Consider the following 19,359-nt stretch of genomic DNA (forward strand, 5'->3'; position numbering starts at 1 on the left):
ATGCCAGGCCTGGCTCTCTCCAGAGTATTTCCAAGGCTGTGCTTGCAAGCAGCTCTCCCTGAGGCTTCTGGCTACACGTAGCTCCTTCATGGTTCTGCCGGGTGCAGAACAGAAGGGGCCTTCAGGCTTTCCTGAGCAAGCCATATATTCTGGTATTCCCGAGAAAGTATACCTCCGTCTGTTTACAGACAAACACCTCTGCCTGCAGCCAGGCCTGGCCGCCTTCTCTGCTCAGCTCAATAGCTCTGACGATCACAAGGTCCCCCAGAATCTCTCAGTGTAAGGAAGCGCACGCCTGGCCATCCCATCCTCCCAGGATGCACGCTGGGTGCCGGGAGGAGCCGGGAGGAGCCGGGAGGAGCCGGGCCGCCCCGCCCAGAGCTTACGGCCAGAGGAGCCCTCGCCTTCTATCAGGGGCCCGGGGGCGGGCACACGTACCGATCTGGGCCGAGTGGGCCCTCCTGGCCATGTTCTTGGCTCGCACAGCCTCCTTGATGCGGTCCACCTCCTGCTGGTAGCGCTTGCGGTCCCGCATGGCGTTCTCCTTGGCCTCCTTCAGCGCGCTCTCCAGCGCCTTGACGCGCTCGGCCGTGGCACGCAGGCGCTTCTCCAGCTTGGGCAGCTCACAGCGCAGGTCTGCGTTGTCCCGGACCAGCTGCGGCGGGAGGGAGAGGTGGGGAGTTACGGGGCTGGTGGGGGGCGGGGGGTGGGGGGTGGGCAAACCCACTGCGGGGGCGGAGAAGGTGACAGGAGAGCAGCTAGAACCACCACCCGCGCGCCCCACCAGGGTCGTCTTGGAGAGTCCGTAGGACCATAAACGGTGGGACCAACGGGAATAAAAATCCCATACCCTGAGGCTCCAATTTGCCAAACACAGGATTCACGGGTACGAGAAAGCTGGGAGGGGTGTATGATAGAATCAAAAGCTATTTCCAGCTGTAGGAAACTTTCAGGCTTGGGTGGGATTTACTTCCTCTTTTGTTTGAGGGGTGAGGGGGGACTTGCCAGAGAACATTGACTACTTGGACGTTGGCGTGTGAAAGATAAGAAACGTGAAGCCAGTTCAGACACGCTCAGTGAAAGGCATTCATGTTCTAGAGCTCTCTGAAGGCCTCCTTCCAAGCCAGGACACATTGTCTACACCAGCACCGGGTTTGGACCCCACTTTGCAACATATCCAGAGACTAACGGGAAACTCAGGGATACTGCCCATTCCTTCATTACCTAAGACCCTCAGTTAAGAAGGAACAGGCTTGCCCTGGGTTAAGAATGGGCTCGAGAGCCAGATCTGTTACTGCCTGGCCATCTGACCAGGTGTGAGTCACTCAACCACTCTAAGTCTACATGCTACATAAATAGGATCATTGTGGGAATCCAAATGGATCAGGAAAAGTTTTGAGAATCTTAAGTGCTAAACAAAGGTTGAACTATTGCTGGGTCTACACCTGTTTTCTTTACTCCTGTATCTCCACCCAGCACCAGCTCCAGTGCCCGGCAGAGAGTAGGTTTTTAATAAATATTCATTGAATTCATGAATAAAATAATTAATGAAATTCAGAGCTCTATTTCAAGTTCCCTGGTAGTTTCTGCTTTTCTATTTCTCATCGACAATTTGCGTGAATGACTTCAACCATGCTGAATCTGTCATCCTCCCTTTGGGGAAAAATGCCATCATCAGTTATGTTGAAGAGGATGTAACAAGTCAAAGAGAAATGACATCCCCTCGGCCACGGGGTCCAAAATGTTGGACCATTTTTATCAGATCCCAAATCTTGAGGATTTGGGGAAAACCGTCATGAACATTCCAGCATTTAAACAGAAAGGAGAGAAATAAGCTGCCTAAGTCACCGGTAGGTTTGGACATGGTTATTGCTCTCTGTCACTCTAGACAAACTCCAGGGTGTTGCAGGAACCCAAGAGGATGCCCAAGAAATAGGGCGACAGTGCAGAGAGGGGGCTGGTTCCGGCCCCAGTGCTCCCACGTGTGGGATGAAGCCAGTGGCTTCCTCGCCCAGTCTGCTTCCTCATCTATAAAAAGAGGGAGCCTGACCCAGCTCGGTGGCATCCACTTTGCATTCTGTGGAGTCTTTGGTTCCACAGAGGGTCCTGAAAAGCATCACGGGAGACACTGAGGCCAGCTGGGGTTGGAGGCTGGGACGGGAGGCAGAATGAAAAGACACAACTGAACACCGTGTTCCCCAAGCCCCAGAGAGCTCACACTCAATTCCTTATATTTGGCTTCCATCAAAGAAAGTATTTTAGGACTTCCCTGGCGGTCCAGTGGTTAAGACTCTGCACTTCCACTGCAGGGGGTGCGGGTTCGATCCTTGGTCGGGGAACTAAGATCCCGCATGCCAGGAGGCGCGACCAAAAAATAATATAAAAAAAAAAAAGAAGGTATTTTCTATACAAGGGAAGTCACTGAAGACTAAAAGAGTTCCAGGTCCCTTCCAGCACTGATGTTCCCTAGTGATGTATTGTCCTTTTACCTTCTGTATCAGAGTCACCTCCCTCACTAGGCCCAAATCCAGCGGGGCTTCTCTCCAGGAGAGAAAGAGAAGCAGGAGGAAGATGACGCAACCCTCCTACCTGTTTGTGGACCTTAGTGAGCTGCTCCAGGTTATTCTCCAGGAAGGAAATTTTCTGCTTCTGGGCAGCGCTGCCTCCTCCCTCGTCGCTGTCCAGCTCTACACTCTGCATCAACACCAGGGGGTCAGAGGGACAGCTCCACACTGCCCACCCCCACTCCCAACATCATGTGGATGAGCCATTCGAAAGAAAACCCCCAATCTTACTAAAGGTTATTCTGAAAGTGAAAATGAGGAGTGGTTCTAAAAGTTTAGACTCGACCTTCTTCCCAATTAATTTCCTTGATCGGTACCAAAAGTGTTCTTTCTTTGGACAGCTGACAAAAAATCTTCAAATCTTTTTTTGAGGGATTCAGATTAGATACAGCTGTCTTTGTGAAATATACCTCTCCCTTGCATGCAGGTAAATAGAGGCTTTTCTTTTCAAAAGGAAGTGTTCCAAAACTCATTAAGAAGAACTAGTGTGAAAACATAAGCCCAACAGGACAGGAATAAAGACACAGATGTAGAGAATGGACTTGAGGACACGGGGAGGGGGAAGGGGAAGCTGGGACGAAATGAGAGAGTGGCATGGACATATATATACTACCAAAGGTAAAATAGATAGCTAGTAGGAAGCAGACACATAGCACAGGCAGATCAGCTTGGTGCTTTGTGACCACCTAGAGGGGTGGGATAGGGAGGGTGGGAGGGAGACGCAAGAGGGAGGGGATATGGGGATATATGTATATGTATAGCTGATTCACTTTGTTATACAGCAGCAACTAACACAACAATGTAAAGCAATTATACTCCAATAAAGATGTTAAAAAAATAAATAAATAAGCCCAAGGCCCAAATTTCATTTCAAACATCACAAGTGAGATAACAAGTCATCAAGCTGTGGGAAAGTGTCTGTGGTCCCACTGGGAAGTCTCAATGGCCTCTGCTTGTCCCTTCAGCTTCCAATTCCATGAAATTACTTAATGAACCCATCTCAGACTAGTCACGGCATCTGCGTGCTGTGCTGGATCAACTCTCAAAATTTTTCAGATCTTGAGATTGATAAAAACACTGTTCTCCCAGCACTGCCACGCTGAGTGGCCAGATAAGTTGGGAAATACAAGTAGAAACACATCCTGGAGCCCAAAAACGGCAAAGCACGCTTGCTTTGTCTCATTATAGAAGAGATCATCACCCTTCTCTTTCTGAGACGTGATGTCTATATGAGCATCTCAAACCTGTCTCTTTGATCTAAATCTGGGGTTCTCAAACCCAGAAGAGGATTTGTTAAAACTCAGATTGCTGGGCCCTACCCTCGTCTCTGAGTCAGTGGATCCAGGGTGGGTCTGAGAATTTGCACCTCTAGCAAGTTCCCAGGTGACGCTAGTGCTGCTGGCCAGGTGGCCACACTTTGAGAACCACTGGTCTAGGAATAGGTTCTTCCTACAGAGTTTTATATCATGAAGTCTGGGAAGTCTGATCTCAAGCTCTGCACCCTCCTCGGAACACCTCCTCCCTCCGACTGAGCCTTTTTGGTTCTTGTCATAACCTCTCCAGTCTCTGTCTCCATCACCTCTGCTCTGGCCTCTCTCTCCTCCCTGGTCCAGGTCCTCCAGTCATTTCTATTTTGATGATGGTGATCACTACCTACCTGCCTGACCAGTGCCACCTTGAGACCTCCCATCATTCTCCACCCTCTTTCCTTGTTTTTATTTCCAGGCCTCCAAACTCACTAGAATCGTGCTGTCAGGTGCCACGACAAATCCGTGCTCTGACCCTCAGCTGGACACTCCCACCACTGCTCAGCATCCTTTTGTTCATCCCCAGCAAATCCCCCACAGCTGCCTGAGCCTCCTCTAGTCTCTCTGGGCTCCCCATTCTCTTCTTTCTTCCCCATTGAGGACCTTCTTCTCCACATTAACTGAGAAAGTCAAAGTCTTCAGATGCATCTCTTCCCACTGTCATGTATTTCCCTACGAATGTCTCCATATTGGCTTCTCCACGTCTCCTCTCTGGGAAAGTGGGCCCTTTTCATCTACCAAGCCTAATACATTCCCCTATACTGTCAATTCTGTCTTCTCAGATCTGACTCCATCGGTCACCTCCTCTTTTTTTTATAATATATTTCATCCCTTTTCCTTGGCTCCTTCACACAGACCCCCATGCACACACTTTTCTTAAATATACCTTCTGTCCATCCTGTCCTACCTCTGGGTATGCCCACTTCTCCTCATCCATCACTTTCAAATATCTTTAAAGCGTAGCCCCCTTGCTGTTTCCACCTCCCCCTCCCCCCTCTGCCAGCTGCTCTGGGGGTTCACTGTTCAGTGACTCCCAAGATCACTGTCACTGTGTGTGGCACAAGGACCAAAGAAGCTCAGACTCAGGAGTCACACAGACCTGGATTCCAATCCCATCTCTGGCTCTCCCCAGCTGTGTGATCTCGGGAGGTCACGTAACCTCTGAGCCCATCTCCACAGCTGCAAAACAGAACACTAAGAACCACTTACATGGCTCCTGGGGAGAGCAAACAAGACGCCGGATGTTAAAGTGCTTCGTACACTCTGACCTGGCCTCTCATGGCCTCCTAACAAGCAAAGATGAGGCTCTAGCCCCTGACTTCCACGTTCCTGACATCGTTCACCAGGCTTCAGGGCCACGCTGTCTGATGAGACCCCTCTGGGTTTTCCCTGCATCACTCAGAGGTTTTCACACTGCTGCCAGATAGATATGTGTTCGTTTGAAAGGATATTGGGTTGGCCAAAAAAGTTCGTTCGGGTTTTTCCATAAAATGTTACGGGAAAAACCCGAACGAACTTCTCTGGCCAACCCAATAACTTCCTTTTACTAAGAAGGAAAAATCAGATGGAAAAATGTTCCCAAGTATTTTTTCCCCCTCCAGCACATTCTTTTAATCACATTTGCTGGCATGAAGTAATTAATTTTTAAGCATAACCAGCCCCGATTTAAGCAAGTGATACTTCAACTGAAAATGATTCATTCTGGCCAACTTTTCTTTTCTTCTCAGTCCCATTCACACAAACTAGAACTCACTTTTTTAACCCGGGCGGTCAGATCCTGGACGAAGAGTTTACGGAGGTTGTGCAGAGTCTGTAGTTCTCGAGACTGGAAGAGAAGATTGTTAAAATGCCACTTAAATGAGGGAACACGCTGAATTTATGACACAGCTGGCACCAGACTGTCAACCCCAGACATCTCCATAAATCTCTGTAAGCCAACCATCGAGGCCATGGGGCTCCCCACTTCCTCCGACCTGCCCACCACTCATATCCTCCCCCTCCACCTGGCATCTTCCCAGGGGCACCCCAAGGTTCAGAGACTGGGAACTCAAACAATGAAGTGTAAACTAGAACAAAGCCTGCTCGTTTGCTGTGTTTCAAATAGAACCTTTTTTTCCCTTCAACCACAAAAATTCAAAAGTTTTCTCATAAAAATTCCTGGAGGGCTGTGTTGTACCAGCATGGACTCTTTTTTTTCCCTCTAACTTATTGTGTACATGTTACACAAAATGCCAACAAATTTAAATGAAAAGTTAGCCACAGTTTCTCCCACCCTAACTGACCGACATTTTTCATGTTTCCACACCCCTCTGGCCATGGTCCATATGCTCCTTTGCTTTACATCACTGAGCTTATGGACTTTCCACCTGGGTGACCCTGGACAACTTATCTAACCTTTCTGTGCCTCAGCTTTCTTATTTGTAACCTGAGGATAAAAATAGTAGTTACCTCATAGTTGCTGTTATCAAGCTTCAGTGAGATGATCCTTATAAAACTCTTACAACCGTTTCTGGCACATAGTAAGCATTCAATAAATATTAGCTAATGTTAATGTATTGATGCCTCATATTTGACAGCTATTTCTTCATCAGACTTTTACTGCTTCCTTTGGTTGCTGTTATAACTTTCATGAAGTTAACTTCTTGGGGGCATTTTTTTTCTTCATTTTGGAGTCTTTTCTACTAATGAACCCTTAGGAATTAGACTGCTAAGACAAAGGTCTAAGTCAAATCTGGTGACCTCTGTTAACAAAATTGGAAAACCAAAATATTTCCTTCCATTTAAGTCTCCGTGTATTTACCACAGGACGTACGACTAGTTCCCTTAAAAATATTTTCCCATAAGGAGAGAAATACCCTCGCATTTATGTTTTTCAATTTGTCTAAATTGACCTACTCTAACACAGAATGTCAAGGGATGGAGCTCACACAAGCTCACAGAGAAAAGGAAGAAACAGGCTCTAAAGCCATGGAAATAATAAGTTTCTTGGAATAAAGGTTCTACGTTAATTTAAGGTCATATTACTGGGTCCAATTCCATAATTGTGTTGAAATAAAAAGCACCTGAAGTCAATTGCTTCCTCAGATGAGGCAAATTACTTTCTGCAGGAGGCCAAGCGGGCCTGCTGTTAGGAACGCCGTGCACGCGGTGCGTGCCCAGGGCTGAGCCACTGGCCGGCAGGTGCAGGGGGGCTGCGCCGAGCTCTCAGCGATGTAGCTGTGCCGCCTGTGCCCCTGCCCGAGGGAGCTCGGCCACGGCCCCCTGCTCTGCGAGCTCTCTCTCCCGCTTCAGGGGTTTCATTACTGATTGAACCATAATCACAGTAAATACTTTCCATGAAAAATGCCACCACCCCACAGGGACATGAGAAGAGAAGACCCGGGTGTCTTGTCAAAGGGCCAGGCGATTCTTCCAGGCCGAGCACCAAATAATCCAGAGTCTGGAGTTTGGCGACTTTCTCTCATTTTTGTTTGTTTTTAGGTAACTTCAATAAACAGTTTAGGAGGGGCAGTTCAAGACCTTGGAAACAGTTGATAAGTTGCACATGAATGCCTGCGTAACCCCATTTTGGCTTCCTGGGGCAATGAATTTTCCTCCATCGTATTCATTATCATTCCTTCACCCACCCCAATTCCTTTGCCTTGTGAAGTAAGTCACAAGCCTTTCCTGGCACGGACGCTGCCCTCTGTGTAAAAGCTCAGGGCTCAGCTTCCTGTCACAGGGGACAGCTAGGGTGGGACCAGAGAGGTGGGGACACAAGGCCCATCAACGCAGCAGGAGGAGAGGTCCAGCCCCAGAGCCCACACAATGTGTCCTATTAAAGCCAGATGGCTGCCTGGGACCCCAGAAACGTCCCCACCGGCTGGTTGGCCTTTCCCAGCGTCGCCCCCTGGAGTGGGCTTCACAGACCCCAATCCCTGGGTGGCAGGTCCCACCCAGGCCCTGTCCAGACAGTCCAGGAGGCAGCGCAGGCCTAGAGCTAAGGAGGGCTCAGGAAGGGTCAGCCAAGGACAGCAGGCCTGCCCCTGAGGAACATTGACAGCTTGGGGAGGATGTGATGGAAGGATAAGTAAAAACACCCACGTCTGGAATGGCACAGACCACAGGGTTCCAGTTTGGGAATTGAAAGCGTGTGTGTGCGTGATGTGTGTGGACGGGCAGTGAGGGCTGCAGAGGGAACGTGGGAGGCTGTGTCAGTGGGTCCGTCCACGTGTGAGGGACCAAGTGTGTTGTGTGAGCATGTGTGTGTGGTAGAGGGACCGGGGAGAATGGATGTGAGGGTGGGAACATAGGTGAGCGGGCTGGGGGGTGGGGAGGCGGGAGAGGGAGAACCAGCGGAGGAGGCTAGTTAGGAAAATGTGTTGTCAAAAGTGTATTCAGTGGACTTCCCTGGCGGTCCAGTGATTAGGGCTCCGTGCTTCCACTGCAGGGGACATGGGTTCGATCCCTGGTCAGGGAACTAAGATCCCACAAGCCGCTCGGTGCGGCCAAAACAAAACAAAACAGAAAAACATTCGAAAGGGCAAAAGAACATGCTCATGAGTGAGTGTGAAAGACAGAAAGCTTGTGAGTCTGGGAGAGTCAGCACGTGGGGTGTGTGTGAGTGGGCGTGACGGAGGGTGTGAGAGTGAATGAGCAAAAGTGTGAGTGTGCCAGTGAGAAAGTGTGGTCACTAATGAGTGTGAATGTGTGTGTCAGCATGTTATGGGGTGTGCTGGGTGAGTAAGAACTTGTGAGTGGATGAACACAGGCGTGAGAACGTGAATGTGAGGGCCTGTGGGTGTGTGTGAAGATATGTGTGTGAGAAAGAATAAGTGATTGTGCCCGAGTGTGGGTGAGGCCGTGAGAGAGAGAGAGGTGAAGAGTGAGCTTCTGGGTGTGGGCGTGGAAGGTGTGTATGCTGGGTGAGAGTGTGCATGAGAGAGTGCAAGGGTGTAAAGGAAGAAGAGATACTGAAATATTGATCTCTGGCTGGTGGGAATACAGTAACATTTTAATGTTCAATATATTTCTGAATTGTTATAATTATCTATGATTATGGGTACCACTTCTCCTGGAAAACAGACGCGGAGGAAGCAACTTCATGGCTTCATTTCCGTTTCCCCTCCAGCTGCCCTGTCCACCGTCTTCTCCACCAGGCTCAAAAGGCCCAACTTCCTGTGAACAGTCATCCTACTTCTGTCCTGAACGCCTTGTGACCTCCGAGCCCACACCTGGCTTTGAGGAGCAGCTAACACTGGCCCAGGGGCCAGAGTGCAGTCTCGGGTCCAGCCCTGATCAACCACTTGCCTCCAGTCTGGGGTCACCGAGTTCTTGGATTCAGGCTCAGTCCCACATAAACTCACATGACATGGGGATGAAATCAAACTGCATGACTGTATCTAAACAACAGTTTCTCTCTGTTGCCATGTCATGTGAAATGACTCGACATGTTTTCACCAAATTGAGAGACTATTTGGGGTGTCTGTCTTCAAACACAGGCTGCGTGGCATTTTGAAGGGCTCTTGAGAGCCCTCAGAGCCAGGCACCCCCCAGGGCCACTGAGACAGAAGTTGACCAGAGGAGACAGAACCAATGAAAGGACAGAGAAAACTAACCAGGATCTCAGATGGTGAGCCCTTCTTCCAAAGGGAAGTAGGTCTGTCACTCTTCCGCCCCAAACCCTGCAGGTCCCAAGGCCCTACCTGGCCTGCACTTCCTCTGGCCTTGACCTCTCTGTGCCTACCTCCTGCCCTCCCCCCTTCTCTTGGTCACATACACATTGATCTCCCTGTTGTCCCCCAACATGCCTGCCATGGGCTGACCTCAGGGCCTTGGCACTGGCTGTTGCCTCTCCTGGAAGGCTCCTTCCCCGGACATCCCCATGGCTCCTTCTTTTACTTGCTTCAAGTTCCTGCTCAAATGTCACCTCCCAGTAGGGCTGCCCCAAACCAGTACCCCCTGCACTTTCTATAACCATCTAATGGAGGTCATGATCTACATCCTTATTTCTCACTGTCTGTCTCCGCCAGGTGAAAGACAGCTTCACAAGGGCCAGCACCTTAACTCTGTTTTGTACTGATGCAACTCAAGCACCTAAAAGCATGCCAGCCCTCAGTAGGTGCTCAATAAATATCCATTGATTGTTGCATGGAAGTAAGTCACAACATACAGAGGCTGTAACATTGCAGGCACTGATTTGAGTTTAAATCTCATTCAGGGCTCCATGGTTACAGTCTTAAGGATGGATGGATGGACGGATGGATGGATTGATGGTTAGTCACTCTGTTAAGACCTGGGGAATAAATTCTACAGCTCTCATGTTTCCATAGGAAGTTTTATGTTTAAAATGATATTCAAGAAAGGCATGCACAAATAAAATTTTAGAAGAAACAAATTCAAAAGATCATAAACCAATCTGGTCTTTGAGACTAAAATGAGTTGGAAAACATGTCAACATACCACTGTCTCCTCCAGCCCTTTGAGGTCCTCTCTGGCTTGTTCTCTTTTATCATTGAGCAATCTAAAAAACAGAAAGGAACTGTGAACCACCAAAGGGGCATCAGAGATTCTCACAGATACCATTTGCATCTGCAGATAAGTCAACAAAACAAACCAACTCACCCAAACGGCCATGGTCTGTTTTTAAACTGGCCTGACCTAACCTGAATATTTGGGTATCTGAATCACCAAAGCAGATTTTTTAAGACTTTGCAGGGCGGTGGGGGGACTTCCCTGGCAGTCCAGTGGTTAAGACTCTGCGCTTCCACTGCAGGGGACATGGGTCCGGTCCCTGGTCCCTGGTCAGGGAACTAAGATCCCGCGTGCCATGCAGTTGGCCAAAAAAAAACTTCGAGAGGATGAGAGAAAACAGAGGAAATATTTAAAGCACACTCACAAGAGCTTTTCCAGTTTCATTTCTCTCTCTTGGTCCTCTATTTTCAGCTTGTTATAATCAGAACTGAGCTTCTCCTGTTCCAGTTGCAGTTTCTGATTCAAACTGAAATGGAGAGGAAAAAGCAGTACATTCCACATCAGCCTGAAATTCTGAGTCATGCTGCTAAAGACGTGGTTCTGTTCTAACCCCATTAGCCCTGTGCAATAAAGGCGGCAATTCTGGAAGATTTGGAGGGATCAGAGAACAACCTCACAGCTTCCTCCCTGCCCAAGTGAAAACGAATTTCTGGGAACATCTAAGAGGCATGAAACATAAGGCTTTGAGAATGTATTTATAGTTGGCTTGCGCAAGAGCTTTGGGAAGGAAAATAATGAGATGGGAAAGGGGCCGATATTTTAAACCAGAAAAACAGAGCCCGGTAAGAATTCTGCTTTTCCGCCCTACAGATGGTACATACGCACTCCCAGAACCTTATTTGGCCACTTTGACCTTCCCTTCCTCTCTGGTCTTATGCTCCAAAAACATCCCCTAAATCCAAATCCCTAGCTGACATAGGGACAGTTCTGTTCTGTGAAGTCTTGGGGGCAAAAGGGGGCAGTGGTCAGAGAGGGGAAACACAAAGAAAGTCCAGGGGCTGTTGCAAAAAAAGAAACTCACCATCCGGTTGTGGGTATTTGGTCACCATTTATATCAGCCCGGTCCTTATAAAACCTTTCATACGGCCATGCCTACATGACTGTTGACAACAGATGATACACTCTCCGAAGGAAAACCCATGTGAAACGCAAAGGCCAAGGAAATGTCCCCACTTGTCAACTCACTCAGAGACCCTCCATCTCTCTCACCTTCCTTCCCTCCCCTCCCCTTCCAGTTGAACAATCTGAGGGTGATTCATCAGCATAACAAATAAGAGTCACACTTAAAGGGGAAAGCTCGACATACGTGGGAGCATGGGGGTGGACCAAAAGAAGGGGAGAGGCGATGCTAAGTGCTTTCCTAGGTAGACTGTGCACAGAGCCCCATCACATCATTTACACGTTTGCTTTTAAAATGCAAATGTGCTGTGTGAGTAGCTCACGGTCATTGAGAGAGAATTAAACCCCAACTCCAGTCTGATTCCTGTTTAGCAGTGTGACCCTAAGTAAATCATTTAATCTTGCCTCCCATATAGAAATGTTTCTTCATCTATAGAAACAGAGAGGAGGGAAACTTTAGTGTAGACCTGGGGTGGCTGGGAGGGGGAGGACAGGGGAGGAGGGTGTCAGTGGGTGGAAGTGTATTTCAATATAATTGGTTTTCTTTGTTTTCCTGTGTCTTTAATTTGGGGCATTTAAACACAGCCTGGGGACTTGTGTTGATGAGACGGGAAGGTGAGAGGAGTGGGGAGGGGTAATTACTTAGCAGGGGGCTCTTCAGCAGCTACAGCAGGAGAATGGCCTTGAGACCAGCTGCAGTGCCCACGGGCGCAGACACACACACACAGCAGCACGGGTCCCTAAGGAGTGTGCCCCTGCGGGCAGGTGGCTCTGGGGCGTGCCGTGTTCAGGTATGTGTCGGGCTGAGGCAGCGGGAGCTGACTGTCTTCTCTGGAGCATTTCTTAACCCGTCAGAAACCCTGAAGCAGAACCAATTCAGGTTTTTTGGGGTTTTTTTTCATCCTCTCATAGGAACAGCATCCCCACCTTCTGAGGTATGTGTCTGCCCAGCTGAATCACCAACGTGCCCCTGCTCCACGGGGACCAGGCAGGGCAGCTGGGCCGGCCTGCCACCTGCCCACCAGAGCCCCCGGAGGCTCGACTCCAGGTGGGGAACAGACCGCAGAAGCATCACGTCTAGCTCGCTGAGGCACCAGGGCCAGAGCCCAGGGTCTGTGGGGCGAGGAAAGCAGAGACCTCCAGGCTGGCCCAGGGGCCGTGCCCGCCCCAACGCCCCACGAGCCCCCAGGCCAACTCACTCCCGAATCTCATCGATGATTTTCTGCTTCTCCTCGATTTCATCTCGGAGTCTGGACAGCTGCTTCTGATGAGCTTCCCGGTGGCTCTCCATCTGTTGCTCCAGCGCCTTCTGCAACCCAGTCCGGGAGAAATGTATCAGCCGCTCGTTGGCTCTCAGCCGGCTCTGTGACAAAGCCCTTGCTCGCTATCTCCTACCCCATATCCCTCAGTTGTCAGATCCCCAAACCGGGGCCCTCAGAACCCACCGTGCTTTACAGGGACAACAAAACTCAAGGATCTGTTATAAAACTGAGTGGTCCCTACAGGAAAATTAGCCCATTCCATGAGTAAAGGGTCTCCCCCTGAGCTTCTATAGCTCATCTGAGCCACACGGCTTCTCTCGCCAGGTCAGTCAGGGGGCATGGACCTCGTACCACCTGGGTGACCTCAGACAAGCCATGGAACCTGTGGGGGTTGCACTTCCTCACCGTGAAATATAGATAATTTCCCGGCCCTGCCCACTGCATGGATTTACAGTGATAGTCAAAGGAGACCTCTCCACCAAAGTGATGCAACCCAGGAGAGGGGTTTGCCTAAAGCTAATCAAAAGTTCCACATTTTCTCCTATCTCATTGTATCCACCTAAAAATCTTATTTCCCAGCCATCTTTCCCACTTTTCCTTTTCTGTTTAAAATGTGACCAAAAATAAAGATCTCTATGTTTAAGATGAAAGCTCAAATTTGGGCTGTTTCTCTAAAAGATAGAGGGGAGAGATGTTTCCTTCCATTCAAAGAAGGGGCGACCATTTCTGCAGAAGTTGTGCGGAGTGGCCCCCATGCAGTGACTGGAAGGTGTGCTCTCTCCTTCTTGGTCATGAACGGGAAGAGAAATGTACCAATACAACATAACTACTATCTACAGACACCTTGGGATTCCCGGACACCTCCACCTCCATCTCATTGCTAAGCCCGGCCACACTCTGAGAGCAGCTCTGGTGCCCAGCCCCGGTCCCAACCCCCCTCCCTCCTACCCTGCCACACACATCTCTGAAGGAGTTGGATTTTCCTAGATCAAGGAAATCAGTCCAAACACGTGCTGGGCTCCTGGAAGGGGCTGCGTACACACCTTCATTTCCTCAGCATCCTGCAGCCGGGTCAGATGTTCCTTTTCTTTATCCTGGAAGCTGACTTCATGCATTTTTTCTGTTTTGAATTTTAAATGATGATTTAAGATTTAACTGGCAGGACTCACACCCAAAAGTAAAAATTAGAAAACAAAAAAAAAGAATGGGGTGAAACATCAGCTTATCTTACCAATTACAACCATGGTATAAAGGAACGTGCCTCTGAAGGAGGACTTCTGGCTTTTTAAATCAAGGCTGATCTCTCCTGGGAGATTATCGAAGTCCTTCGGGGACAGTGGCGATTGGAGGGGAAGTGCTAACTTGGAGTGGTCACGCTGCAGCTGACCTAGCTGTCACCTCACGCCTCGGAGGACTGGTTCCCCCCGCCAGGCCTGGTGAGCTACTCCTGGGCAGCACACGTAAACGTGCTTTGTCAGTGATAATGCACTCTGCGAATATTAGTGGTGTTTGGATTCGTGCCACTATTAGAGTTTCGGAAAGAGCTAATTTACCTCCCATGGGTATTCTCTAAGAATCTGGAGCAGGAAAAAAAATCTAAGGATAGGCACAAAGAAAATAGAAATATAAAATAACACTCTCCAGACTAAACAGGAAGGCCACGCCTCGTACTGGGGGCAGGGCTGTTATGTGGCACACCTCTGGGAGGGAGGGACCGGTCCCAGCCTATTCTTGGGCAGTGGCCCTCCCTGAGCACAGCTGGCAATGGGCAGCCCGAGGTGGAGGGAGCAAAAGCGTTTCGGACAGTGACATTCAAGTCATTCAGTATCCTCTCTAGTCTGTTTCACTTTATTTCAGCTCTTCTTGCTTCGATTTTGTTTCCACTCAGTGGCACCACTACAGAAGCCATTTACCAGAGGGAAAAGTCCTTTTCCATGTCAAGTTTTGGGTGGAGCATTCTGTTCCTAACACCCCTTAGCACATAAAGAAAACCTTACAAGGTCAAAGCGGGGGTGAGTGTTTTCTCTTTCATTGTTAATTTACCTTGGCATTTGAAGCAAAATGTATTTACTGAGCAAATGACTATACGACAATAAAGGAAATAAAAAAGGATGGCATCATCGCCAATCCTATTACCCTCTCAAAACCATTTCCTTTCAAATATTAATTTACAGGCCTTGGAACATAAGCATCTATTGATTTTTAAATGTTATAACCACAGTAAAGATGAAATTACATGTTATGATGTTTAATCTAATGCCTTGTAAGCACTGCTGCACGGCCTTCATGTACTTCATCTCCAAGATGAAAAAAATTGTTCTTTTAAACAACATACCATAGTTCATTTAACTGTTGGACATTTAGGTGGCTTCCTTTCCTTTTTTTTTCACTAAGTAATTCTGCAATGAATATATGAGATTTGAGGAGCAAAAGGTATGAGAAATGTTGGAATTATTAATATGTATTTTCAAAATGCTTTCCAAAGGGACTCTACCAGTTTTCGTTGCAACTCATAATATGATCTGTGTGTTCCCATTTCACCACAACACCTACATTCTTAATCCTGTTCTGGTTGCTACATTTCTAGTCATTTCTCTCAAATCTCTTCTATTTGTTCACATTTATTGAGTGCTTCCTATGTGTTGGGCACTTCACTCCACAAAGGGGGTCAGGAGACTGCTTGGCAAAGGAAGAGCTTGTTCAAAGGATGGGGGATGCGGGTAAGCCATGGGTGCAAGTTCAGGCTTTATATTAAGAGCAACAGGACACCAGGGAAGGGTCAGAGGCCTGGGGTTGGACCGGAGGTAGAACTTGATTTTGGAATCCTCCTTTGGAATACAGCCCAGTGGTCAGCCTAGAACAGGCTGGAGACGAGCTCCTCGGTAGATGGATATGGCCACAATTCTTAATTAGGATTAAGGACAGCGACAGTGAAGACGGAGAAGAGCAGAATCAGAGAAGCACCTGGCAGGTCGAATGGACAGGCCTTGGGGACAGACTGGACGGAGGAGGTAAAGAAGGGAGAGGATTCTGACTTGGGCAGCAGGGTGGACAGAGGGAAAAATGGGAAGAGGAGCAGATATGGGGTGGGGGCAGTCTTCTAGACGTTTCTCTCCCCCCCACCCCGCCCAATTATGCCATTGTTTTCAGTAGACCTAGAAATGCTTTAATTGAGCAAAATTAAGCATCATGAGTCCAGCCAACTAGAGAGTGTGTGATTGAGGCTGGGAGTCTGACACCTGCAAAGTGGTCAGTTGCTCACCTTGGGCTCGGAGCTTGGCCAGCTCCTCGCTGAGCGAGTCTTGCGACTCTTCCAGCTGCCTCCTCTTCTGCTCCATGTTCTGCATGTAGTCGGTCAGGGATTTGATCTTGGCTTCATGCTTTAAACAAGCAAACAGATAAAAGGGAGCAGTGAGGGCTTCCCGGGTGGCGCAGTGGTTGAGAATCTGCCTGCCAATGCAGGGAACACGGGTTCGAGCCCTGGTCTGGGAAGATCCCACATGCCACGGAGCAACTAGACCCGTGAGCCACAACTACTGAGCCTGAGCGTCTGGAGCCTGTGCTCCGCAACAAGAGAGGCCGCGATAGTGAGAGGCCCGCGCACCGCGATGAAGAGTGGTCCCCGCTCGCCGCAATTGGACAAAGCCCTCACACAGAAATGAAGACCCAGCACAGCCATAAATAAATTAAAAAAAAAAAAAAAAAAGGGAGCAGTGAATGACTAGCAAGTGGCCACCCTGGCTTGCCCGGGACTGTCTGACGGGACGACGCAAGAGAGGAGGAGTTCTCGAGTCCTTTTTGTTGAGTCCCAGCACCCAAATGGTGCATATTTTACCCTTCGTTTGGGATCTGTCCTTTTTCTTCCATGTGCTTCTCTGCTTCGTTCCCCACAGACCCACTCAGGGCTGTGCCCTTCCTCACTGTCCTCTTAAGTGAGATACCAAAGCCCAAGCTGCTTTTCCTCCTTACAGAAAACAGAGTGTGCTGGAGAGAAAGGGACTGGGAAAATGTCAAGGCTGAGGGCTTCCTGCTTTGTAACAGCACCTCTGGATTTCTTCTTTGGAACTCAAATATTATGTCTTTTCTTTTTCTGTCTCTCAAACACACCAATTCCCGTCTCGGGGACTTTGCATTTACATTTTCCTCTCCCTAGGAAGCTCTCCTCGGCACCCTCCCAGACATGGTCCTGGCTGGATCCTTATCACTCAGGCCCCAACATTTTCTTATAGCACCTAACTTCTGCTTGATTTATCTATTTTTTTTCTACTTGTTAGCTCCATGAAAATAGAGAGTTAATAAATAATAATGGTGTGAATGAATGAATGAGAGCTCGTGACTGAATAGGGACAGTAGTCACTTCTAGGCAGATGGAAATATGCAGACACTCCCCCCTCCAGATCTACAGGGTTCATATATAGGCAGGAACACTCTGGAGACTGAGCTGTAATCTAATGAAATAACCTCTGGGAAATGGGACCCTGTTGGAGCAGTTGTTTTATAAGCATAGCTTTTGGTGACAAGGAAGAGTGTAAACAAAGGAGATAACATCATTTTAACTGGAAATATTTTGTCAGATTCCTTAGATCATGTCAGAAAATAAAGAGCCAAGATTTCTCTTACTTTTGAACCCCAGGCAATTATGACTGAATCTTTGGCTTTATGTAAATTGTAGCAGAGTACAAAATAGCACCTAATGGAAAACTGTATTTGTTGCTAATGCAGAAAGCACTATCTAACTAAAACCATCCTAATATTCTTGACTCCGATCTCATATACCCTGAGTGAGTGTCACTCTAAGATCTGGGCAACTGTCCTGGGCCCTACACTTTAGAGCACCCCACTTGGGCGGTCCTCTAGCTGCATCCCACTTCACTGGGCCAAGTTCATATGCCAAGTGAGCGTGCCCACCTCTTCTAGACCACAGTGAGTCTGGGAACCTAGAAACTCCTTACTCCAATGGCCCTAAGGCCACTCCCAGGACCAGCAGTGTGGCTCCCATCCTCCATTTACATAGATTACAGCTGACACAGTTACACACTTCCATCAGTTCACAGAACGTGCAGAAGGGACTCAACTTGGACATGGAGGCTGGTACGTCCAGATGGAAGGAGAGACACTGGGCTGCAGGCCGCAGGGCCTCTGTCTGTGCTCTTGCCTTGGCCTCCAAATATTAGGGGCCTCCAGAAGCACATGCTCTCAGTGTAACAGGCGATCTGGAAATCAGACTTGAGTTGTACTATGTCCTAATGTTTAGTGTTTTTCCTTTCAACTTTCACAAATTATAAAAATGTCAAACAGTAAAGCAAACACAGACAAAGTAGTATAAATTTCACCCATTAACCACTCTAATTTATTAACCATTTCCCCCTATATTCCTGGTCTTATCTATATGAATGCATATTTTACCAAGTTGCAAGGCATAGCATAGATCTGTAACTCAGCATTTTCATTTTTACTTAACTTTATATAATTATACTTTCCAAATGACTGGGTTTTATCAATTTTTTGTAAGAGCTGCATAAATCCTTCCATGTCACTTTATGTTATTAGTCTCTCAATAGATAGTTGCCTATTTTATTTAATTAAAATGAAAGTGATACTGCACTAAACATCTTCCATATAAGTGTTAATATTTTTAATCAGGGAATGATAATACCATATGAAATGAAAAATTTTCATTTTCATTATCAATGAAAAATGCTATAAGCGAAATTACTGGACCAAAGTATACTTACATTTTTATGGTTTTTGATTCCCAAGGTCCTTTCCAAAAGGACTGACCAAATTATACTTTTCTCAATAAATTTCACTATCACACACCAGCACTGAATAATCTCTTAAATATTAATACATCTTTGCTTATTATATTATTTATAAAATGGAACCTTGATGCTTAATTTGCGTCCCTTAGATGATTATGGTAGGAGACAAGGAGATGGTTCTATGATGACACAGTCCTATGTTGAAAAGCATACAGGATGAAGTATGCTTTTATCTGTTTCTCAGCACTGTCTGATGCGCCATTCCATACTGGTATCTGTTTACCCCAAATGACTTTAGCTGTTTTAATGCCTAGACTAAGGCAGTGAGCAGCTCACACTGGACCACTCACAGAAGCCTCAAGCCCACACGCCAAGCTCAGGTATCAGTGGCAGGTCAGAAACGAGGCTGCTACTTTCTAAAACCACCTTACTAAAATGAAAATACCCTTCTAATGGAAGAAGACCTTACTCATTGAGAGAATGAAATATGCCCCAGGAGCCTGAAGATTCTTTCCAGGCTTTGAGTGCACACACAGTTTAGTTTGAGTCCCAGCTCCGCCTTTCACTGGCTACATGAGTTTGGACAGTATATTTAATCTTTCAAGTCTCATTTTCCTTATTTAAAAAAAAAGGAACAATCATAAAACCTGCCCATCAGGAATTTTTTAAAGATCAAGTGAGAGAATGCACGTAAAGTGCTTAACATAGTATATGGTGCGTTGTAAGCACTCAGTAAAAGGTTAACTGCTACTACTATTAATAATAGTAGTAGTGATGGTAGTTTCTGTTGTCCCATATTAAATTGGACCTGTGGTAGAGATTAAAAGACGAA

The 19,359-nt window shown here is 47.6% G+C and overlaps 1 protein-coding gene across 1 annotated transcript in view; it reads right to left on the reverse strand.

Annotated features, from left to right (window-relative positions):
* Positions 1 to 19,359, reverse strand: part of KIF5C (kinesin family member 5C) — a 170,467-nt gene that overhangs the window by 19,226 nt on the left and 131,882 nt on the right. Inside the window, exons 17-24 of the mRNA XM_068545144.1 lie at positions 16,028 to 16,145; positions 13,809 to 13,885; positions 12,703 to 12,812; positions 10,749 to 10,850; positions 10,313 to 10,373; positions 5,625 to 5,696; positions 2,590 to 2,694; positions 439 to 655 (exon numbers count right to left, since the gene is read on the reverse strand). Coding sequence (XP_068401245.1) covers positions 439 to 655; positions 2,590 to 2,694; positions 5,625 to 5,696; positions 10,313 to 10,373; positions 10,749 to 10,850; positions 12,703 to 12,812; positions 13,809 to 13,885; positions 16,028 to 16,145 — 862 coding nt within the window. The remainder of the gene's footprint in view (positions 1 to 438; positions 656 to 2,589; positions 2,695 to 5,624; positions 5,697 to 10,312; positions 10,374 to 10,748; positions 10,851 to 12,702; positions 12,813 to 13,808; positions 13,886 to 16,027; positions 16,146 to 19,359) is intronic.

The sequence above is a fragment of the Eschrichtius robustus genome, chromosome 5 (assembly GCF_028021215.1).
Source record: "Eschrichtius robustus isolate mEscRob2 chromosome 5, mEscRob2.pri, whole genome shotgun sequence".
Lineage (NCBI taxonomy): Eukaryota > Metazoa > Chordata > Mammalia > Artiodactyla > Eschrichtiidae > Eschrichtius > Eschrichtius robustus.